A 25,411-nucleotide genomic window follows, 5' to 3' on the forward strand; every position below is an offset into this window, starting at 1 on the left:
TAGCAACATGTGGAGGTTTCATAAGCGTTGCTTATAGAAACAACCACATGGAAAATTGTACAATGTATTTAAGATACTTCCTTTAAGCAGAATGCTTGTTGAGTTTCGACTCTTGAATAAAGTGCTGATAAGTGGATGGTCGGTTTAATATCATATCTTAATTATGAACAAATGTTGAACTTAAACAATCAAATTTTCTCCATGATCCTGCATTGATTAACATAAAAACCTGTCTACGTTTCAATAACTTATAGCCTCTCTTATATGTTTTTGAAATGAATCTTAACTTCAAGCGTTCCTGTCCCCTCCTAACTAACACATTCGCCGTATTTTGTCAGCATTGCATAAAAACCGTGTTAAAAATGAGTTTGTTGTAACGTAAGTATTTGTCTTATTCGTTTAGGCACATTGCAGCACAACATGTCATCCCTGGAATCGAAAATTTTTGACTTTCAAGGTAAAACAAAGACGCAATTTACATTTTCATTTGACCACAGTTCAAAAAGTGTAGCTTTGTCTTTGCTTTTATGTTTTTTATCGGGTTTCGGGCTTGTAATTTCTGATTCGGTCAGGTAAACAACAGGGTTGTCACTGATGTACGTTCACTGATGTATAAGTGTCAGTTTCATAATCAAAGTATTATCGTGTATCCATGTTTAAACATGTTTCCTCATCTAGCGATGAGTGCAAATTATTCGAGACGTCTCACCGGAACCAACAACAACATCGAATCTATTCAAACAACATTGATAGCTTTGAACGGTAAAACTTTGTTATACTATTACCACGTTTCTTATGGTAATTTTGAAGGTGTGGAGTACAACTTGCAAATCCCACATATATGTGTTTATCATCGCGAAACCTTGATGTAAAACTTATTTGACACGTGTACCTGCTATTTTTTTCGGCTTGAAATAATTGTGGAAAAGTAACAAAGATAACCTTTATGGATTTGATGGTTGTGATAAAATACGCGACATGAAATGGTTTCGTGAAGCGTTTCTTGTCAAAATTACCACATGAAAAATTGAACAATGCAGTTAAGATACTTCCTTGTGGCAAATTGATTGTTAAGTGTCGACTCCTAAATGAATTGCTGGAAAGCGGATGGTCGGTTTAATATTACAACAATAAACTCTTTGCAACCATAAACTCCTTCGCACAAAAGGTTTCGCAAAATTAATAAAATGCGCTAGCCGAAAAGCGCTTTGAAAGTAAAACCATAATTTTGTCCCAGATCATATTTTCAAAAGTTTACAAATTCGAACAAGGTTTTTTTAAGCCAATCACAATGGAGAACGTTTGCGGGTCACGACTCATTTTAACCAATCACAACACAGCTTGCGTATTAGTTCTTTTATTGTAGGACACCTGGTGTAGCAACCAATAGTCCTTAGATTCGAAATATGTTTAGCACAGTTTCGTAATGGTTATAAAAGGCTAAATGATTTTGTGACTTAAAATGAAAAAAATGTCAGCAGAATGGTGTTAAGTGTGAAAACACTCCATTCATGAAGCGTATATTGCACAAAAGTCATTTTAGACTCAATACAATTTTTGAGTGTATAAATTACCACATGTGAAGAATATAAATTATATGTGCATAATTTACTACCAGATAAAACCTAATGGGTTCACACCTTCAGTTCAACTATCCTAAGTGCATCAGTCTTTACCATGTTTTGACGCTAAAAATGTTTCTTTGTCCTCTTCATACACAACTGGCATAAAACATTGCATCGTCGACAATATTGAAGTCAAACCGCTCAGCAACCTGGAACGTGACGTAACGAAAACCCGCAAAATTGCGCTCTTGTGATTGGCTGGGCCTAGGAGTATAAGTTCGAAACCATTTTTGGAAATATGCCCCCGGTCGTTAGTTTGTTACTTTTTTATGCTCATGGGAGAAACAACGGCTGAATACTATATGCTTACAATGCGTTTGTAGTGATGTGACGTTGTTATGGATGTTTTGTATTTGTTTTCCAGACTGGGTACTTTTTAGTTGTGACTTTGAAAGTGGTTTGTGCAACTTCACTGATGATTTGAGCGCTGATTTTACTTGGACAAGGCATTCTGGGTCCACGCCTTCAGATGCTACAGGTCCAAGTGTAGATCATACACTTGGAACTACTGGAGGTTAGTACTCAAGTATGAAAAATGGGAGAAATAGTTAACAATACCAAAAAAGCCATATAACTTTAACATTTCTTAGATTTTACCTGCATAAAAACACATCTAAACTTGTTCAATTTACAAACCACAATCTGACGATAAAATGCAGTGAAATAATCCAATTTTAATTAAGCTTGGTACTTTATACAAAAGCAAAAGTTATAAAATAACTTATACATTTTTTTGAAAAGGGGCAGTATATATATTTCTTTACTAAATGCTGTATATTTTTAAATAGGTCACTACATGTACATAGAAACGAGTGACCCTCGACACAGTCTTGACAAAGCAAGATTTGTTTCACCAATATTGCCAGCAACCAATGGTAAAAAAGTGACATAATTTTCCATGTCATTATCTTTTTTTCTGGTGAATCAATAAAAAAGTTGTTTGTTATGTAGCGATGTAGCGATTTATGTATGTATCGATTTAATCCCCCCCCCCCCCCCAAAAAAAAAAAACATTTTTTTCAAATTTACAGACTAAAGATATTCTTCAACGCACAAATGTTAAACAAAGGCTTATTCAAACGGTTTGCAAATATATTTTTTTACAGATGTAGTGAATCCCGGTTCTAGTGCTTTTAGATTTTATTAATTGAAGTTTCTGCATTTCCTGAAAGCTTGTTTAGACACAGTGTAAACGTAGAATAGACCTAATATACGGTTCTAAAACTGCCATTAATCCACGAAATAATTTCAGGAAGACGGTTTTGGTAATCTTCCTCGCTTTTTTGCTGGTTTAGACACACACAGTTAAGCTTAATTAAGCATATACACGATTGATTATGTGTTTTTAACTAGTTGTTATTTTGAGTTATCATATAACATTATTGAAATGAATGTTTTTTTTACAGGTCAATGCCTTCAGTTTTACCACCATATGTATGTAAGTATTAGAAAGACTACTTCCAAAAAAAAATTGCTTCAAAGTATCATTAAAGGCCATTAAACAGAATCACTTGCAAATTCACACCTTAATAAGTTTAAAATGATTTTAGATTTTACTAGAAATGACGATGTTATTTTTGCAAACGACAATAGAGCAGAACCCAACCACCATTTTGATCCCATAAAACCACAAATCCGTCAAAGCAATTAAAAAACATGTATATATATTAACACCTAAATAGGGCACCGTAAATCTCCTATTTAAATACATTAAACGACACAGATTTGTTTGTATAGGGCAAGCACATTGGGATATTGAAAGTCTATTTAAAGAGACCAAATCGTTCCAATGCATCAGTATGGAGCCTGAGCGGCAGTCAAGGTAAGAGATACATTGTATCTGTTGGCAAAACAAACAAACGTGATTTCCATCTACAAAAAGGAGGACACATTATTGAAAAGAAGATGTAAAAATACTTACGCCCCTTGGTTTTTGTTAAAAAGAAGGACATGTCCTCCAAAAAGAGGATGTATGGTAGGCCTAACTAGGTCACTTTGATTTTATATGTGATACAGTTTAAACCAAATATTGTTATCAGGTGACGTTTGGTCGTTAGGAAGCGCAACTATTACTTCGACGGAGCCCTTTCAGGTTGTGTTCGAGGGAACAATGGGCGCAGATTACGAAGGTGACATTGCGATTGATGACGTAATAATCAGACCTTTTAACTGTTGTTAAAATCCTCACGTGTATGTCGTCATTGTATTACGTGAGGATTTAAATTTGATGCCCGAGGGCATATTCATCCTATGTTTAGGACACATTTATTTCACAATTTTGTTATTTTTGCAAACATGTAGTTCGATCTTTTAACACTTACTCCACACTCATTGTCCAATGACCACAGAACTGAATATGTATTTGTTTTACTAAACACAAGCTATAATTAGGCCTTTTTCGTGTAATAAATTCTCTTAAACAATGCTCTGTCCAAAGCTAATCCCGCTTTATATTGCGTATATAACTTTTTCTTATATTGTTTTTCAACGTGATTTCAACATTGTGATGTAGCGGTTGCGATATAATTTGTGCCAATTTCGAAACAGTAGCTTACGCAATTAATTCGTTTTAACTTGCTAGCTCAAAGCTCGCAAGAAAGTGAAATGGTGCAACGGTTTTATTAACTGGATTGAAAAAATGTGTTTGAACTTTAAAATATTTCCTGTGGCAGTTAATTAGGATGTAGATGCGACTTTGATATGGTGGTTACGCAATTTAACTTTATCCTTTGTCCTGTGCTGTGATTGGACGCTGCTTTGTGTAAGAATTGTACAAGAGCCAATGGCAAGAGCACATGTATACGATTTAACGCCTTTGTCTGGTGTATATATAAAACCGCACTGATTAATTTCTATATCCTCTCTCTGTATCTTTTCCTTTTTGTGCAGAAGTTACACCACGTACCCAGAATTTATAAAGCGCACCGCTTACGTATTTAAGGATAATCGGTTCTAACCTGACAGTAGCTAACTCCTAATGGCTTACTTATAGTAATGTGTGTTTGCCAGAAGAATCTGAATTTGTAAGCAACTGCTATTGTACTTTCTAACGAATTGTTTTGTTTCTTAAACATGCTATTTGATTAAGCATACTGAATGAATATGACAATAAACAAGCTGAGGTGCAAAACCCTTGTTATCGAGACTCATGACATTAATTTATCAAGAAGAATTTGACAGTCAGTTCAAAGCACAGGTGGTCTTTATCTACCACACATAACACCACTTGACGTACTAGGTACTACCTCACCGCATGCTGGTTTTCTATAGAAACGTGTACAGAGACTGGTGCGCTAAATTCTTAGGCCTATAGTAGACTGGTTTAAACTTCCATCAAGAGTTTATTGAAGGTGTGTCGACGAGAGACATTGCCGTGCCTATAAGTTCATTCAGCAGAACCCAAAGTTATATCACCACCACGATAGCTTCAGTGAACTGATCTTTCATGATCCAAACGAGGCTTATCGTTACCACGACCTAAACGCTATACGCAAGTGTACTAACATAAACACGGAGTTGAGCAGATTAAGAAGACCGTTTACTATACCTTTGTTCCCAAAGCTCGCAAGGAAGTAATAAAGAAACGAACCGAAGTACAGAGACCTGCGTGAAATTTTCAGGAGGTGTACCGGTCCTGACAAGCTCAGGAGCTTGGGAGGTTAAGGACGGTGGTATGCTCTTAAATTTGTAGTGACAAGGTCACCTTGAGACTCGTTAGACACCATTAACAAAAACCGATCACTACAATGTGGTGTTTGTCGGACAGTCCCCGAAACGCTGCGTGGAAGATCAAGCGAAGACGATGAGATGGTAATTAGGGCAGATATTCTATTTTAATAAGGTGCTATAAATAAAGTTAAACGCGTTTTGGTAAAGTATTTAGTAGGTTATGGACTGTTTGTCCAGATTGATCCTGTTTGGCCCAAACAAACTATTTAAGAAGCTTTTCTGTGGCACAGTATTTGCGTAAATAAAAATCTGACTAATATCTGCAAAAGTAAATATACAACGCAAAACGAAATATTTCACTATGAAAAGTAATATTCCCTTGCATAAAAAAGTGCATAAAATACTGCTTAACATACTGATTTTCAGAAAACCAGTATTAGTGACGTGCAAAATTCAATTATATTGGTGTGGTCTCCATAAAATCATAAAACAAAACTGTTACACGTCATCTGGACATTAATTAGATAAAAAGTGCAACACATTTACTTGTTATGTCTGTTTCATTCATGCAAAACAAATGCAGCTAAACAAATAACAGTCGACATGCAAGCTATGTGACTCATTGCACTTTTGCATAGGTTTGTGTTGCAACAATAATCGGATAAACGTAATTTCGACAAAAATTGGTGATAAAGATTGTTGCAGTGTTTACTTCAGAAATGCTGTTTTTAAAATTCTGTTGTCAGTTTGGTTTTGCGTCCACGCACAGCATCGCTATTACTACCCAGGCAAGTTACTTTCATGGTTGTTTTGTATCGTAGTTTTTTTTCATGGTTGTTTTGTATCGTAACTGTTTAACTGTTAATAGCATTTTAAGCAAGAAAACTGAGGTTACAAGTTTTTTGTGGGTAAATTGTATGGCATTATTTTCATCGTGGCAGTACCATCGTGTTATTATCACATCGCAGCAATTTTTTATGGTGTAACCTAACTTTTTTTGCAGCCCGATACGAGAATCTTGTATGTTGGGCAGATAGACGTGATGTGAATGCGATCGCAAATGCAGAGGACCATCAACTATACAACCACGACAACTACAAAGCACGCCACCTGGTCGTCAGCAAGTGCTCGAGAGTAGCAACTAATATTTCAAGTACAATATTCGCCATACAGGTGCATTTAAGTGCATTTTGTCATCTGTAATTTCGATGACTGCGATGATGTTCAACAAAATTTTGTGTTTTTTTACCACAAACATTCGCACAGGACGGAGGTAAATGTGTCGCTTCCTGCAATGCTGAATCGAGATACAAAATGTACGGAGAGTCCACGGGTTGCCATGCCAACGGAAGAGGAGGTTTATTAGCAAATCAAGTTTATCGACTGATTACAAGCACCCGAGGTATACATGTTTTGTATTAATGCTTGAAGACATGGAAAGTTGAATATTACACGCCCGCTATAACGATAACTTCTAAACCCATGTTCAAATACCGATTATAATTATCTATCGTTAGTTTTCACATGTTTAAACGTCAGTTTTTAGCATTGTGTTTGTGCCAGTTTCCTTCCTGTTAACATCCTGTATGGCGCTATTACAATGATTTGTTTCGGCTAGTGTGCTATACCTTTATCACAACATATATTACCTTTATTACAAGTTATATAGCCTATACGCCTGGCAACAACAATCAATTCACACGAAATACTATTTTGAATTCAGTAACCTTGTTCAAATGTTTGATGAGTTACAAGATGATTGGACATCAAGGACAATATTGTTCTTTGTTAACTACTGTTTAACCCAAGTTAATACACTTTTTAATAACGAACATAATTAAATTTAATGATATTAGGCAAGTAACTTTCTCAAGCAATTGGCTTAAAGCATAGACTCTCAACATTTTTTCATGTACTTGACTTACATGACGATTCACACAAACACAATACGATGTTTGCTGGTAGGAAATTAGACAAAAAATATTTTTAAGACATATTTGTTGTAGTGCGCCTGATCTACCTTGGATGCTGTAAAGACAATTCTACTTCTTTCGCAATCCCTAGTTTGGAACACGACTCTAGCTTGGCTTTTGAAGCCTACGAGTTGCGCAAGGGATATATTGCTAAGTGTGTCAACGCCGCCTTCAAGAACGGATATCAAGTTCTAGCTTTGCAAAACAGTGGACGCTGTCACAGTTCTGCGAACGCCAACCAAACTTACCAACAATACGGTCGTGCATCAACATGTGCAAATCAGGGATTTTTTTAGTCAACCGCGTTTATCAAATAAAAATTGATCCCAAAAAAATCCAATAAAGCTGCCAGGCTCATAATATAATATAAGTTACTACAAAAGCAAAACATTAACTGCCAAAAAGCTAGAGATATCCTTAAAACGCCTTCCCAAAATAGCCTCAAAACCGCCGAAAAAGATACATCTAAAAATATAAGCCCAAACCGATCCCAATTTTATCTCAAATTAATGTGATTGGTTAAATGGTTGACTAATAAGATATTCGACAACCGTCCAAAAACTACAATAGCTAATCAAAAAAAACTAAAAGCAGCATTTTGATGTCGAAAAAGAAGGCTATTTGGGCAACGTAACCACCACCCTGTACATACTAATAAGTGAATATAATGCACAAAACTGCGCAAGCAATACAATGGTGTTTTTTGTTGCTAAGTCGTCAAATAATTCCTAGCTTAGATGCAAACTTCGGTAACATGGATTTGATATTTAAGGGAACCGCGATGCTCGACAAATCATTGTGGCCATGCTTCAACGCAAAAAGTGCAGCAAAGCCTCAATCAAGTTTAAAATGATAACAAGAGATTCATACACAGTTTACGTCCTTGCAAAACCGGAAAGGTCACATTACGGAGCTATAGGTGTAAATTGGAATGAAATAATATTTCTGCACGAGCAACGTTGAATCGATAAAAACTTAATGTTGGTTAATTGAATTTTGAAACAGGATTCAAAGGACTTTTTGCCCGAAAAGGGAGATTTATATCATATATGCCTATAGGCCGATCGAATCCCGCTTCTAAACGTATGTTTGAGGCAATTAGATACACTAGCCACCAATTGCGAAATAAAGAACAATGTATTGTGATCAGAAATGGTAAAAAGGATGCGCGTCCCTGACCGAAGGGATGGGTTGCAAATGGTGACATTTAAAATTGTATTTATAGTTGTATGCTACGTCATTAGTGATGTTTGTGCGAAATGAACATTTAAACTGCAAAAATGAATTAAATGTTAAACAACAATGCTGACTCATGCTTAAACGCGGTTTTAGGTGACTCCGTATGACTCAGCGATATTTATGCGATGTTTTTGCAGTAAGCTGTTGTGTAAAGTTGAAACGTTTAGAAACCGTTAAATTTAATTGATAGGATTTGGAACAATGTTAGTTTGTTGCATTATTTCTATGGCGGTCTCATTTCAAATTACCAATGCAAGTTTAAAAGACAATTATGTCGGTAGATATGTCGAAAGATAAATACTACAATGTATAATGGACAACGTTATCGTGGTTTGTATGGCATTTGAATTTCTGCTCTACTATAAGATCTTTTCTTCTGTTATAAAGGTTTAGTGGTATAAAACTCATACGTGAGAAAATTCCAGTGATTGAAATCGGTTCATTTATTGTCTGAAATTATGTGATTGTATAAAAGGGTAAAGTCTTATCATTTTCCTTCCAGCTGCAACGAAGATCTTGGATGCTGGGCGGATAAACGTAGAATCAATGCGATAGCGAACGCAGAGGCGGTCCACTGCTCAGCGAAGAAAACTACAAAGGACGGGAACTGGCTATCAGCAAATGCGCAAGAGTAGCAGCTAATACCTCAAGCACAATATTTGGCATAAAGGTAATAATAGGGAAGTCAGTACAGTCGTGGTTTCAAGATCGTAGCTATACGTTGCCGTTTATCTCAACATAGTTGTTCAGAAAACTCGTGGTATTTATTTAAGCAGCAGGATATGTCACCTTTGTTTGTTGTGCAGAAGAGTGGAAAATGCTCGACTGCTTGCAATGCTAATTCCAGATACAAATTCTTGGAAACACCCTAGATTAAGATTATTCCAACGATAGCAATGTTTGTTTGGATTTTGAACACATTTTGATCTTGGCTGAAGCAAATATTCTTTACTAAACTTTTATATAATCTTACCGAAAACTAAAGTGCTACAAAACCGACAGCGAAAATCAGAAGCAGGGAGAGAAGACACAACCACATCAGCTTCAGATTTCTTTGGACACTTTTCAATGCTTCCATCAGCTTTTTTTCACGGCTTTCGTTGTTTTTCATCTCGCGAATGCCTTGGTCCGTTTCTGCAAACGATATGACGAAACGGATTTATCACAGAAACAATTGTAATGTTGAATGAGAAGCTTAAATCTCTGTAACCCAAACTATTTATTGTAAGTGATATCACTGACAGGAAAATAGGGGCCTACATCACTTCTTAATATTGTCTGGGGGTGTTATTATGGCAAAGAAAGATATATAAAATTAACTGCTTATAGTAAACAAAATTAGTGCCTGGAAAGATTTAGCATATTAAGATTCAGCAAAATCATAAAATCCAGGAAAGTCACTGTGGTGCTATACACAAACCATGATTCCATGTTCTCCTTATTTGGCGCATTAGACAACTAACTCTATGAGCATCTTATCTTTTTTTGGTTGATGGAACGCCAATCAAGTTTAACAAGCTTTATGCATTCAAAAACTGACAAAAACAATTGACAAAAAAGCTGCATAACGTAAAAGCACCTGCGTCAAATGATTAAAGCATCTTGCGTTTATGTCCGTCACGCGCATTATGCTAGGGTGTTCGCAGCACTTCAGTGTTAAACAGTTGGATTGAAAAGTTTGCGGAAAGCTTTGTGTTGCAGTTTCGGAAACAAAACAATGAAAAGCCATCGCGATTCAGGTGGCTGCATAGCAGAAATGTTTGCGTTGCATAGTAAAGTTGCTTTTCATAGCAGAAACACAGATTTTGATGAAATCATGCGAAAAAGAAAAAAAATATGAGTCAAATTGTGAAATGCTGCAAGCAGATTTTTTCGGTTAGCAAATCGCTAATATTGTTTTTACATAATATGCAGTCAGTGTGCAAAATATGTACTGTTGCGGTGCTGTATACAATACCATACACTCGAGTGTATAGTACTATACACGATGGTACATTTGTATTATATCACTGTGATAAATCCAACGTTTAAGTGACACATTGTTTGACCTAGTTCACTTTACCAAAGGACTGATTGGCTTTGTCGGTTCTATATTGTAAACCACGCAGCAGCATCTTGCAAGCCGTACTGTACACATGATTCTATATTCCAGAAATTGGAAACAATTAAGGCAGCCTTGAGTTTAAAGAAATTTCAAACTTCCTGTCCCGCACTTTGTATGTAGCTGCTGGGTGTTGGCACCTTACAATGTTTGCCACAGTTTGGAGTCGCTTGCAGAAGGTTTGAGAACACTAGGAGGACCTTAAACTTGATAAACATAAATATTGCAGCCGATTTAGCAATCGCAGTTATATTTATTGCTTTAAAATGTCAAACAAGTTTTTGGTATTGTAAATTTTATTTGCGGCCCTGGCCGAAAATATATCTATATTGTAGGCCTATATTATTCCTGATGTGTACTTAACAGAAAAACTAGAGGATTGGTATGAAAACCTTGTGTATATTCTTTTTGCCACTGTTCTGTCTTTCAGTCACATTTTTTGGCCTGGTAAGTATATATTCGGCTGGTTTTTCCTCTACAGCGTTTTTTTTCAAACAAAGATTCGTGACGGAAATCTGACACTTACTGGTGACAAAGAGCCAAAGGCAGAAAGCTCTCCACCGAATGTGAACTCTCATTTATTACGCAAATCGTTTTGGGCTGCTTGATGGGAAATCCCCTGGAGTGCAGAAATTGCCGAGTCTGCAATTGTTACACGGAAGCGGAAGAACTTTCCAAACACAAATCAGTATATAAAGCTGAACGCGCTGTAACTAAGTCGGACTCGATGTTGTATTTGGCCAGAGTAAAAACATACTGTGAACTATATTGATTCAAGTGAATAGTGAGCTTAACACGTAGCTGTCCAAGATTTACAATGACTACATCGGACAATGACACGCCTGGAATTCCGATGGACTTTTTGCGAAACGGTACGTAGCAGTTTTTTAATCTTATTTGCACGAAAGAGTACATAACCTAGAAATGCCGAATTTATATTAGGGACAAACAGATCATTTTCCCGAACGTTTGTTGTGCACAAAGCAGCAAAAACTGGTTTTCCCGCAAAATAAAATGGTTCATAGGATAAAGATAACAAAATACATCCTGGATTTTATGATTTTGCTGAATCTTAATATGCTAAATCTTTCCAGGCACTAATTTTGTTTACTATAAGCAGTTCATTTTATATATCTTTCTTTGCCATAATAACACACCCAGACAATATTAAGAAGTGATGTATTTTCCTGTCAGTGATATCACTTACAATAAATAGTTTGGGTTATAGAGATTTAAGCTTCTCATTCAACATTCAACAATTGTTTCTGTGATAAATCCGTTTCGTCATATCGTTTGCAGAAACGGACCAAGGCATTCGCGAGATGAAAAACAACGAAAGCCGTGAAAAAAAGCTGATGGAAGTATTGAAAAGTGTCCAAAGAAATCTGAAGCTGATGTGGTTGTGTCTTCTCTCCCTGCTTCTGATTTTCGCTGTCGGTTTTGTAGCACTTTATTTTTCGGTAAGATTATATAAAAGTTTAGTAAACGTTAAGAATATTTGCATCAGCCAAGATCAAAATGTGTTCAAAATCCAAACAAACATTGCTATCGTTGGAATAATCTTAATCTAGGGTGTTTCCAAGAATTTGTGGGTTAGATCAGTGGTCGGCAACTGCCGGTCCGCGGGGAATTCGTTACCTGGCCGTATACATTTTCAGTTTAAATGCTATGAAACATTTTACCCATGTATCCCGGGGATGATAAACTAATTTTGGCGTTTTCATTGCTAAATATTTGTAGTTTTTTTAAGTCCGGTCCGCGATCAAATTTCAGTTTTAAAAACGGTCCCCAGTTCAAAAAAGGTTTCCGACCCCTTGGTTAGATCATCGTTTTTATCAAAGAATTCAGAAACGTTCGGAATTAGACTTGTCATAAAGCAAAACTCTAAAGTTAAAAAAACATTATATTCAAAGACCATCGATATCTTGAAAAAAATCTATACTTAAAAGCGTATCTACCTTTGCAAAATGCTAAATTAAGACAAAACCCTTGAAGCTGCAAAGAAAGATGGGGAATTTGTAGGTCATTTGAATTTCGTGTACTGGTTTACGAATAGGACTAAATTCGCATTCATTTCGAATATGTTTGATTTACATGTTAGATTTCTGCCAAAATGGAAATAGAAATCAGAAAAGGTAATCACCAACTATCATTGACAAATCAACAACTTTCTGGAGCTTCTTTTCATGATGAATTCAAAATCCCGAAAAGTATGTGACTTAAAAGCATTTGACTTCCTTTTGATTGATTTAATCCACGATTTTAATGAAAAGTTAAAGCAAAAATAAACTCATAATACTGATTTAAAAATGATCAATTTCGTTTTACACTAATAACTGTTTCAAAAATGAAATAATCAATTTCGTTCTTGTTTAACATTGTTACATAAATTTCACTTTACAGGCGATGTACAGATGGACATGCGAAAAATGGAGAATGATTTCAAAAGCTTATTGAGTCAAAATTCTAAATTTCAAGGTAATTGTTGTTTTATCTTCTTTTTCACTTCAGTCTGGTTGCATTAATTTGTCTGCGCATAATATGTCGTCTGGTTTAAGGTTTTAAACCTTAACTTTCCAAGACTTTAAGTTGGCAAGTTGTAAGTTTGGCCAGGCTTTTAGGGTCAGATTTTGGTTTTCAGTTTGAATGAAACGAGACTTGTCGGTCATAATTGTGTCGTTATTTTACTTTCATTTCAAATTTGAAACTCATTCGGCCTGTATTAAATAAACTGGGTTTATGATCGCCTGTAACTCTTAAAATTCAGTAAACAACAACATTAAACAAATGTATTGTTCGGTCTAATTTTGTGAGCATTTACGTTTTCAGATTCGGTTCAACACAACTTGACGGCGATTGGTGACGGTTTGGCGAGACTAGAAAACGCTTCAAGAAATACAGAAGGTAAAATGGAAAATACCGTTTTAATGTTTAACCTTGATCTGGTACGAATTCAGTGAAAACAGACCCACCAATGACAGTAGATAGTTGTGAAACCTGTATTTCAGAAACCAATATTGTACATTCCATAAAAGAGTTATGTTTTGTGCCATTTTTTGTTAATTTGCAAAAGTCTTTTGTTTTTGCAGAGGTAATTGGGGCCAGCTTTGCCCACTTCACTCGTGACTGGCAATTGGCTAAGATTGAACTCCGTGTCATGAAAGGTAAACTTAATTACAATAAATTTCTTACTGTGCAGTGTGAAAAAAGCGTATGTCTTAACATTCATAATAACAAAGTGGATAATTGTTTTCATGTACTTATAGATACCATACATCACAACCTAAGTGATTTTGTCGGCATGTTAAACAAAAGAGAAATCAAGCAGGTAATAAAAAAAACATTTCACATTTCTTAAATCAAATTGTTGTGCTTCTTGGATGTTCACATATTACACTTTGTGCGTAAAACTACATCGAAACTGCCAAATGCCATTTTACAACTTCGCCATTTTTCAGACCTCGTTCAACACAACCTGTCCGTTATCACTGATAGCTTGGCTAGACTTGAAAGCGGTGTCACAAATGCGGAAGGTAACATTAGGTGTTATACAACAGTTGTTGTTTGACGCAGAGCTGTAAGTCGGGCTGGGTTAGGGTCGGGTTAGGGCTTGGGTTTCTTAAAAACGGACTTGCTTGGGGCCTCACTTTACACTCTGTGTCATTTTTTTTCAAATAGCTAGTTGCTGGACCTAACCTATTGTCAAACAGCCCTAAAACGCCTTGTTTAAAACTGATTGTCTAATGTGTTTTTTTGTTTGTTATTTTGGTCTTTCCAGAGGCTTTAATGTAGGCCTATCAATCAAAATTCCGGGCCAAAACGGGCTTCTCATGAACGATTCGGGTTCTCTGGTTCGACGTTTTCATGTTACACCTTTGTTATAAAACTCTGAAACAAAGACATATTGAAAATATAATTGATTAACATATTTCAAACTGCAAGTGTCATTTGTTATCCATTCTATTATGGACTGTACTTTTGCAGGATAGGATATAAAAATCGGATAATTGCATTTATATTGTTTAAAACCAAATCTTTAGCTTTTTTTAACTGATAATACGATTTGTTTAATTCTCTCTTCAAGTATAAAGCGATCCTAAAATTGTCATACATAAAATCGTTTTTGCATTTAAAATAACTAAAAAGTTAGCATAAAATACCAAGCTGCACTTTATATTTTACAACACTTCCCCCTCATAAAACGGTTTATAAGCCGACCGCCTAATCAAATGCCGATTAAACGAGGTTCGCATAATTAGGAAGCCCTGCATTACCATGTTTTGTGTTACGAATTAAGCTAAGCAACTGTATAGCGCAATAACATTTGTTACACAAATTCGTCAAAGTAATTTGTTTCACAGGGTTGCTTCAGAATAGTTTAACTAACTCTAGCTGCGACTTGCAATCAGTTTCAGAAGACTTGGGTGATATGAAGGGTGAACTAACTTAAATGTAACTTATATCACCCAAGACTGTATTTTGTTTCGTATATATTTCCCAAGAAATACCCAAGAAAAAGCGGTTTTTGTTTTTGCAGAAGAGTTGAAGACCAACATTACCTCGATATCAATCAATGTTAACGCTTTGCAAGCCCAACACACAACGAACGGAGGTAAAAGTGTTTCCGTGAAAAGTTTCGTGAATTTTAAATGTTAGCTTTCCTAAACAAGTTATATAAGTTTGGCCAGGCTGTTTGGACTTGGTTCAGTTTGGGGTTTCAGTTTGAATAAACCGAGCTACGTTCGAAAATGGCGTTACGTTATTTAACTTTTCATTGTACCATTAGGTCTAATTTCAGGCATGTACGTTTTCAGATTTGGTTCAACACAACTTGACGGCGATTGCTGAAGGTTTGGAGAGACTAGAAAATGCTTCAAGAAATACAAAAGGTAACATGGAAAATATCGCATTGATGTCTAACGTTGGTCTGGTACATATGTATTAAACATTTTGACCCACTGACGCTAATAGTTAGCTGTGAAAACTGTAATCCGAGAAACCAATAAAGCACTTTCCATAACAATGTGATGTTTTGTGTCTTTTTTGCCTATTTGTAAAAAGCTTTTTGTTCTCAGAGATAATCCAAGTCAGTTCAGTCAACTTCACGCGCGACCTGCAATCAATAAAAAAAGAATTGCGCGGCATGAAAAGTAAACTTGTAAAAATGACAATTGTATTTTTAAGGATATTTCTTACTGTGCTGTGTTACAAAATCGTATGTAACAACATTCATAACAGCGAACTATTTTTTCATGCTTTTAGATATTGCACACCACAACCTAACTAAAATTGTCGACATGCTGGTGGTTGAACTGACATATTAAGTTATACTTTATAACTACAGCGAAACAGCTGTCAACTTATAACTTTGCCATTTCGCCATTTTTCAGACTTAGTTCAACATAACCTGACCGTTATAACTGGCAGCATGTCTAGGCTTGAAAGCGGTGTCACAAATGCGAAAGGTAACATTCGTGTACAACAGCTGTTTAATATTTGTCTGTTACAGTAGTTCGTTAAATAATATGTAGACACCTATGCTAGATCCTTAAGAAGCTTTGCGCTTCACATTTTATCACACTGCCAATAAAACTGTTTATAAGCCGACCGTATAATCAAATGCCGACAAGGAAGCCTTCTATTAGCATGTCTCGTGTTACAAATTACGTTTAGCAAGTGTATAGACCAATAACTTCCGTAATGTTTTACGCGAATCAGTCACAGCCATTTGTGTTACAGAGTCGATTCAGAATAATTTAAACAATGTCAGCTACGATTTGCAATCAGTTTCACAACACTTGCATGACATGAAAGGTAAAGTAACTTACATGATAACTTGCTGTAAATTGTTTCGTTAACATTTTTCTTTGACTGTTTCAATTAATCAAGTTTAAAGAGCTCTTCTGGCAAATGTGATTATATTCCGACGTTTCGACGTCCGATACAGGTCGTCTTCATCAGGGTAAATAACACTAATGAAGACGACCTGTATAGGACGTCGAAACGTCGGAATAAAATCACATTTGCAAGAAGAGCTCTTTAAACTTGATACTATGCATGGCAGCAATAGCTTATATGTTTCAATTAATGTTTTATTTAAGATATTATGCACTACAACTTCACTAAAATTTCAAATATGGTAAAAAACGGAAGAAAAGATGAGAAACGTATTAAACAACTTGTTTGTATATTGATCAAATAAATGTCAATAAAATTGGGTTAAAAGTATATGATTTAAGGACATTTTACCTATCAAGTACAAAAATTATTATTACTAACTCATGTTTGAGACGCGTTCATTTAAACTTCTTTCGTCCGTTTGGACTCGATTTGAAGATTAGAATATTTTCTGTTCTTGACTATTATTTACTTGTATAATATATCTGTTGTTTCTTTAGATCAAATGCAGCAACTAGGTACTATAACTAAATCATTGAGTTCAATACAAAATGCCTCTCACAATTCCACCAAACAACTACAAATCGTTGGTGAACAATCGTATTTGATTCTTCAAACACTTGGAAACATTTCTCAAACTACAGCAAGTTCAGAGAAATATCTTAAAGGTAATGTCGTTATTTCTTTTGTTGTCCTACGATTATAGTGGTTACGTCAATGTTCCCCTTATGTTGCGTGCCTATACAACGCAAAACGGTTATGCTTAACTGACATATAGAACTGATAATAACACAGGGATTGTTTGCACTCAACGTTTTTTTACTATGTACAAGGTCTTTGGCAGTTTTATTTTTGATTAAGCTATGTGCGTTACTGGCTGTGTTCCCAAACGACAATGTGATTTGTTTGTCAAAAAAACGGTTTTTAATCCTTCAACAATCACAGATTCAAACTACCTAATTTAAAACACATAAAGAGCGATTTTAGTAAGCGTCAATTCGAGAGACGACAAAGAGAGTTCTTAGATAAAAGTTAAATTAGGGCCCACGCCTACTTTCTCTCCGAGCATTCCATTCAATCCTGGAAGTAAACACCACAAAGGGATACAATTACTTACAGCACGATCTTTTGTTACGAATAAAACGCTTAACCAACAGTTATACGTTGTAGTTTTTCAGACTTTGTGTCTTTAGTGGTCAAACTATAAATAAATTTATCAAACAATTTCGGAATTGTTTGTTACATCAGACACCCCAAGTTCGGACATAATACATGACAAGTTTAGACCAACCCTAGACTCCTTAGCTTCGGCACCTATGCAGCTAGCCTCTGGGTGTTTAACATAAATAGGTTGGCCAACAAACTTCAGATTATGTTTGTAGGCGAAACATCCCTTTTAATTTGAAAAAAATAGTGTAAAAGTAGGCTGTTGGGTAAAAATATGGAGATTGGACCACATAATTTTGCTCTTGTGGTTTAAGTAAGTTTTTCAACTAACAGTTTATCGCAAATACTACAATACTGTGTTCAAATTTGACACTTGTGAACCTAGAGTCAAGAGTCACTGCGATAAGCCGACAATTAGCTTTCTTTCATTAGTTCGTGTTTTTCAGGTTTGCAAAACAACTTAGTGCAACAAAACAACGATCCAAACATGGGGAGTCTGTCTGTTGAGAATAGTTTAAATTTGTTGAAAAGTAAAATTAAAAAAGAAACAAATGCCCAATAAAAAGTGGTTTTTGTTTTTGCAGAAGAGTTGAAGCACAACATTACCTCGATATCAAATAATGTCAACGCTTTACAAGTTCAACACACCACGAACGAAGGTAAAAGTGTTTTCGTGGAACGTTTGATGAATTTCCGTCTCTTGCTGTTTGCATTTAACCAACAAACCTAAAAATTTTAGGATTAAAAAAATATTTCAAACACTGTTTGACGTTGTAGCTTTTTGGTTAACGGTGTTAGATGGTAAACTTGTAAACAAGATCCAAAATTGATTTTTTTTACATTATTGCGGTGTATTCAAGATTAACTTAACATTAATTTAACTATCACCCAGCAATGAATGCAAACTATCTACAACGTCTCACTACTACAAACAACAACATGGAATCAATTCAAACAACTTTGACAGCTTTAAAAGGTAAACATTTTTTGCCATGGCCGAATTATCATGACAAAATTTAAAGCTGTCCGATACAAACAGGCTTGCAATATCACGATTTAATACTTAATCGAAATTTTAAAACGTATAGTTCAGTTGGAGAGAAATCTAAGTTCGCTGTCACGCAGTTCGAATTCAATCCGAATTAAAGTTATCTAAGTCAGTTTCACAAACTTCTACTCAATAATGTTTATCGTCATTAACCAAATGCTCTTTCCAGTAGTTTTCATTTCATAACGTTTTAAAGTAACGCAGCTATTTCCGGCTTGCTGATTTGTCAGGACAATTGTGTAGCTATTTTTTTGCAGTCGGTATTGGTCGTTGTCAACAAACAATTTTCACTTTCCTATAGTAAGAGTCGAACCTTAATGACGTAATGCCGAAAGGTCATGAGTATCATATGATCCATCGACACAATGGGCTTCTTTACACAATAGGTTTCGAAATGATTAGTTATAAAATAGCGTTTTGAAACGTTATAGCAACAAAAAATAAAGTTAATATGCTTCCTTGAATTTTATACAACAAGGAAAAACAATACATAAGACTGGGTGCATGCGTTTTTTCCTGTAGCAAGCTAAAATCCCAGCCCGACTTACAATTTTATTTCGCCTGCTGGATTATTTATTGTTTAGATTTTTCCGCTTGTAAAGTCAATAACTTTAGTATTATTTTGCAAATAAGTTCCTCTTCTTTGGTGCTATGTAGTTTAACTTTATCCTTGTAGTTTTTTTGGAGGGAACGAAAAGCAAATCTTGTTTGTCAAAAACGTAGACAGCTATGCGAGGGGAGCTTTTGGCTTTGTTCCTTTCAAATATAATGAGACCACGAAAATATTAATTCTTGCACAAGTTTGTCATTGTGAAGACTCTGCAATGCACATTACGGTGTTTCCGAACTAAGATTTGTTTTCCTTCTTGCTTTTGGTTTCTTCAAATCTATTAGATTGAGTCACTACCCGACTTCGTTGAGTCATGTGCGCAGTTGTGGCTTACAGGCACATCTTTTTGCATTTAAATGTGACTTAGTAGTTGCCTTTAGTAAAATAACGAGTAAAAATATCAATCTAGATTCTAGACTCTAGACTACTTCCGTCTTTTGAATATGCGTTGACTAGCCAAATTAAACTTCAAATCAAAATAAACGAGCGTAATAGGTCGCTCATATATTTTTCTGGTTTAACTTGACTAAATAAAGATATGGGCCTACACACGACAAAACACATTTTTCAAGGAAACTATAAATGACTTGTAACTTTTTTGTTAAGGAACGTTGCAGCACAATATGTTAACTCTAGAACCTGGATTTTCAACGTTACTACGTAAAACGAAGTGAATTATTCTCTATTTGTAATTCGAAAACATACGCAAAGTAGGCTAGTATAAAAACGATGAAAAAGCAATCAGAGAAAAATACTTTAAATATACATTTTCCGATGTCAGTAGTTCTCAAATTGTGCGTCTTTTCAATTTTTAAATGGCATTTCGGTATAGTTCCGTTTCGTAACTTTTTGTTGTTGCATCAATAAACACATCTTCTATATTAAGTTTCCTCATTAACTTTTATTTGCTGGTGCGTCGCAAGTCTAGAAAACGTTTCCAAAAGGTGTTGTACAAAAAAAGTTTGAAAACCACTGCTATATGTCATTAGATAGCTCTAATCTTTTTCTATAAATAAGAGAAAAATATTTGTGATTTCGTGAAAGGTTTCGTGAATTTTGAAACTTGGCTTTCCTAGACAAGTTGTAAGTTTGGTCACGTTTTGAGGACTTGGTTCAGTTTGAATGAAACTAGCTTGATTTATACATGCTAATCCTCATTTGTGTCGTTATTTTACTTTTTCACAATTAGGTTTAATTTCGACCTATATTTGTAAAACTTGGTTTAGAATCGCTTGTAAAATCGCTTGCAAAGTCAGTAAGCAACAAATTAAATGAATTTACTGTTCAGTCTAATTTTGTCAGCATTTACGTTTTCAGATTTGGTTCAACACAACTTGACGGCGATTGCTGACGATTTTTCGAGACTAGAAAACGCTTCAAGAAACACAGAAGGTAACATGGAAAATATCGCAATGATATCTAACATTGGTCTGGTACAAATCCAGTAAAACTTTGACCAACTGCTAGTAGTTTGCTGTGAAAACTTAAATTCGATAAACCAATTAAGCACTTTTTATAACAATGTGATGTTTTATGGCATTTTTTGCTAATTTTGCTAAAATCAGCCTTACAAAATCGTTTATAACAACATTCATAATAACAAAGTATTTTTTCGTGCATTCAGATATTAAACACGACAACCTAACTAAAATTGTTGACATGCTACATAAAAGGGAAAATGAAGCAGGTAATAAAAACATGCAATGTTGGTTAAACTAAATTGTTGTGCTTGTTGGATGTTAACATATTAAGTTATACTTTGATTCTTAATTGTGGGTAAAAGTGTAGAGAAACAGTTGCCAACTTATAACTTTGTCATTCGTCATTTTTCAGACTTAGTTCAACACAATCTGTCCGTTATAACTGGCAGCTTGTCTAGGCTTGAAAGCGGTGTCACAAACACGGAAGGTAACATTGGGGTACAACAGTTCTTTAGTGTTTATATGTTACTGTAGTTCGTTAAATAATACATAGACACTTATGTAAGATCCTTAATAAGTTTTGCGCTTTACATGTTATCACATTGTCAGCCAATAAAACTGTTTATAAGTCGCCCACATAATCAAAGGCCGACAAGGAAGCCTTCTATTAGCATGTCTCCTGTTGCGAATTGCGTTTAGCTAGTGTATAGGCCAATAACTTCCGTTGTGCGTTACGCGAATCAGCCAATGCCATTTGTTTTACAGAGTTGCTTCGGAATAGTTTAACCAATTTCAGCTCCGAATTGCAATCAGTTTTACAACACTTGCATTACATGAAAGGTAAATTAACTTAAATGACAACTTGCTTTGTATTGTTTCTTTAACATTTTTCTTTGACTGTTCAAATTCATGTTTTGTTTAAGATATTATGCACCACAACTTTACTGAAATTTTAAAGATGGTAGAAAACGGAAGTAAAGATGGGAAAGGTATTGAACAACTTGTTTCAATTCCTGATATCAAACAATTGCTACCAAAATTGCGTTAAAAGTATTTAAGTCAAGAACATTTTACCCACCGAGTAGTTTTCAACTTTTTTGGTCCATGTGGACTCGATTTGAAGATTAAAATATATTTACCGTTCTTGACTATTATTTACTTGTATAATATATCTGTTGTTTCTTTAGATCAAATGCAGCAATTAGGTACTATAACTAAATCATTGAGTTCGATACAAAATGCGTCTCACCACTCCACTAAACAACTACAATCCGTTGATGAACAATCGAATTTGATTCGTCAAACACTTGAAAATGTCTCTGAAACTACAGCAAGTTCAGCGAAATATATTAAAGGTAATGTCGTTAACTTTTTTATTGTCTGATGACGTTATTGCTAACGCTTGCCAAACGACAATATAATTGTTTGTCAATAAAAACCAAACGATTTTCATTTGTTTAACAGTCACGGATTCAAACTACCTAATTTGTAAACACATAAAGAGCTATTTTAGTTTCAAACGGAAATGTGCACCACGCCAAGCATTCAAATCAATTTTAAAAGTAAACGCCACAAGGGATGCTTTTTGATTGACGAAAGACTTTGTAGAGTTACGGAGGGTTTTTCCTTGGTTAAAATTATCTCAAACACTGTTAGACATTGTAGCTGTTTGGTCAATGATGTTAGATAATAAACTTGCAAAACAAGATCCAGACTTGTTTTAAGACATTTTCATATCGCTGTATATTTAAGATTAACTTAACATGCTTCTATCATCCAGCGATGAATGCAAACTATCTACAACGTCTCACTACTACAAACATCAACATTGAATCCATTCAAACAACTTTGACAGCTTTCAAAGGTAAACCTTTGTTGCCAGTGCCTAGTTATTATGACAAAGTTTAGAGCTGTCTAATTATAACAGGCTTGCAATACCACGTTTTAACATATAATTGAAACTTTAAAACGCAGGCCAATTGCAGAAAAATCTAAGTTCCCTATCAAGCATTTTGGGGTCAATTCAGGATCAACATTCAACTTATCAAGGTCAGTTACACAAACTTCTACTCAATAATGTTCATCCGTCATTAACCAACTGCCTCTTCCAGTAGTTTGCACTCCATAACGTTCTAACGTGACGCAGCTATTTTCGGGTTGCTGATTTGTTAGGTCAATCGTGTAGCTAAGTTTTTTTGTAGGCAGTATTGGTCTGATTGTTGTAAACAACAACTTTCAGTTTTATCAGTCAGAGTCGAACTCTAATGGCCTAATGTCGAAAGGTCACGAGTATCATATGACCCATCGACACAATGTACTCCTTTAAAACGATATGTTTCGAAATGATTAATTCTTGAAAAGTTGCAGCATCAGCAAATGAAGTTAATATGCTTCCTTGAATTACATACAACAAGCAAAAACAATGCATAAGACTGGGTGCATGCATTTTGTAGGCACTGTAGCAAGCTAAAAGCAATTGTTTGTTTGTTTTATATTTTGATCCTCGTTAAGCCGAACAACGAATAACCCGAGCTCAACCCAACGCAAAAAGCTCAGCCCCACTTGCAACTCTGTTACTCCTGCTGGATCATTTATTGTTTAGTTTATTTCCACTTGGTAAAGTCAATGTTGTTGTTGTTTCGAGGGAATGAAAAGCAAACCTTGTTTGCCAAAAACATCACAACGTAAACAGCTGTGCGAATGGAGATTTTGGCTCTGTTCCTTCCAAATATTTCCCGGTAATTAATAAGAGCACGCAAACATTAATTCTTGCGCAAGTTTGTCATGATGAAGACTCTGCAGTGCACATTTCCGTGTTTGCGTCAAGATTTGTTTTCCTACTTATTTTCGGTTTCTACAAATCTATTAGATTGAGTCACTGCCCAACTTCGTTGGGTCATGTGTGCGTTGTGGCTGTCAAACAAACCTTTTTTACATTTAATTGTTATATAGTACTTGCCTTTAGGAAAACAATGAGTAAATACATCAAACTGGGCTACTTCCGTCTTTCCACTTCCCGTTGACTACATGGCCTTAAACACTGGCGTAATTAGTCGCTAAAACACTTTCCCGGTCCTGCTTTTAACTTGACTAAATGCTTTAATACACTATACTCACATACCACCGAAAATTTATTTCAAGATTAGTTAAATAGTAAAAAGGACAATATACACATGTGGGTCTACACACGACGAAACATATTTTGCAAGCAAACTATAAATGACTTGTAACTTTATTGTTCAGAAACGTTGCAGCACAACATGTCAACTATAGAATCTGGATTTTCAACCTTACAAGGTAAAGAAAATTAAATTCTTGCTAATTTGGAATTCGAAAACATACGCAATATAGGCTAGTATAGAAACGATGAAAAAGGTGTCAGGGAAAAAAATTATATCTACATTCTTGCATGTCATAAAACAGCCCCAATTTTTTCCTACATATAAGAAAAACAGATTTCTTAATCATTCCAACGATTATCTCAACAGAAAACTTGTCCAGCAGGCCCACAATAAGCCCGTCAAAAGTAGAATGTCCAATACAAAGTAAGTTCTTCTTATCATTATAAACCAAACACATTTTTTTCTAGAGCAGTGGTTCCCAACCTGGAGTTCGCGGACCCCCAAGGGGTCTCTGGAATGGTTTTATAGCAGTGGTTCCCAACCTTTTTGTAGTCACGGACCCCTTTTGTAAATTTTATTGGTTCGCAGAACCCCAACGTAATTTAGTCTTTTTTCGTTTCCTACGTAATACGTTATTATACTATTTTTTATGGGGGGCAGAATTTTAATCAACCTTCACAATCCTTTAAAGATTAAATCTCAATAAACCACTGTAATTTAGAAGTCAATGCATAAATTTTCTAGTGTACAAAGAATTCTATTGTTAATGTGTGTTGTGATGTCACAAATGGAGGTAATAATCTTAAGTTTACCTGATCCAAGGGTTTGATAAACAGTTTGCCGTTATATACCCGATTGAAAAAACGGTTTGGGAATTTAAAAATAATGTACTGTTGTTAATGCTACTACAAATGTTTGCCTCCACGGACCCCCTGAAACTATCTCACGGACCCCTTGGGGCTCCGCGAACCCCAGGTTGGGAACTTGTTTTAGAGGGTCCGTAGACGCAAACATTCTTAGTACCATTTACCAAAAGTACAATATTTTAAAAGTTTCCAAACCGTTTTTACCATCCCGCATACCAGTACAGACTGTTATTAAACCTTTGGATGAAGAAAACTTACTTTTTGTATGATCCTTACCCCCATTGTGACATCACAACACATATAAACAATATATCTTTTATCGTATATTGCTTTGTTTTAAGTATTCCACACCAGAAACTGCATTTCTTTGTTGCATTGACTGCTACAATACAGAACTTTATTGATATTTAAGGACTGTGGCCGTTGATTAAATATCTGCCCCCAAAAGCGAAAATATGATGCAGGAAACGAAAAACATAACAAGACTAAATTACGTAGTGGGTCCGCAGACCTATCAAATTTATTAAAGGGTCCGTGACTACAAAAAGGTTGGAAACCACTGTTCTACAGTACAGTGCCTACAGGCCAGTCAAAAATCCAGGCCGCTTTAAAATCAGTAGAACACTGATAATTCTAAGATTTTACTTGGCAACACTGATTTTCGAGCCACTT

The 25,411-nt window shown here is 35.3% G+C and overlaps 2 protein-coding genes across 2 annotated transcripts in view; one reads left to right on the top strand and one right to left on the bottom strand.

The window, feature by feature from the left end:
* Nucleotides 1-25,411, bottom strand: part of LOC145215564 (ubiquitin-ribosomal protein eS31 fusion protein) — a 291,245-nt gene that overhangs the window by 83,442 nt on the left and 182,392 nt on the right. The gene's annotated exons all lie outside the window — the stretch shown is intronic.
* The window catches only part of LOC145214622 (uncharacterized), a 31,519-nt gene that overhangs the window by 3,614 nt on the left and 2,494 nt on the right, over nucleotides 1-25,411 (top strand). The window contains exons 5-7 of the mRNA XM_080083179.1: nucleotides 404-457; nucleotides 23,995-24,048; nucleotides 24,258-24,296. Coding sequence (XP_079939305.1) covers nucleotides 404-457; nucleotides 23,995-24,048; nucleotides 24,258-24,296 — 147 coding nt within the window. The remainder of the gene's footprint in view (nucleotides 1-403; nucleotides 458-23,994; nucleotides 24,049-24,257; nucleotides 24,297-25,411) is intronic.

Source organism: Phallusia mammillata, chromosome 2 (genome assembly GCF_965637545.1).
Source record: "Phallusia mammillata chromosome 2, kaPhaMamm4.hap1.1, whole genome shotgun sequence".
Classification (NCBI taxonomy): Eukaryota; Metazoa; Chordata; class Ascidiacea; order Phlebobranchia; family Ascidiidae; genus Phallusia; species Phallusia mammillata.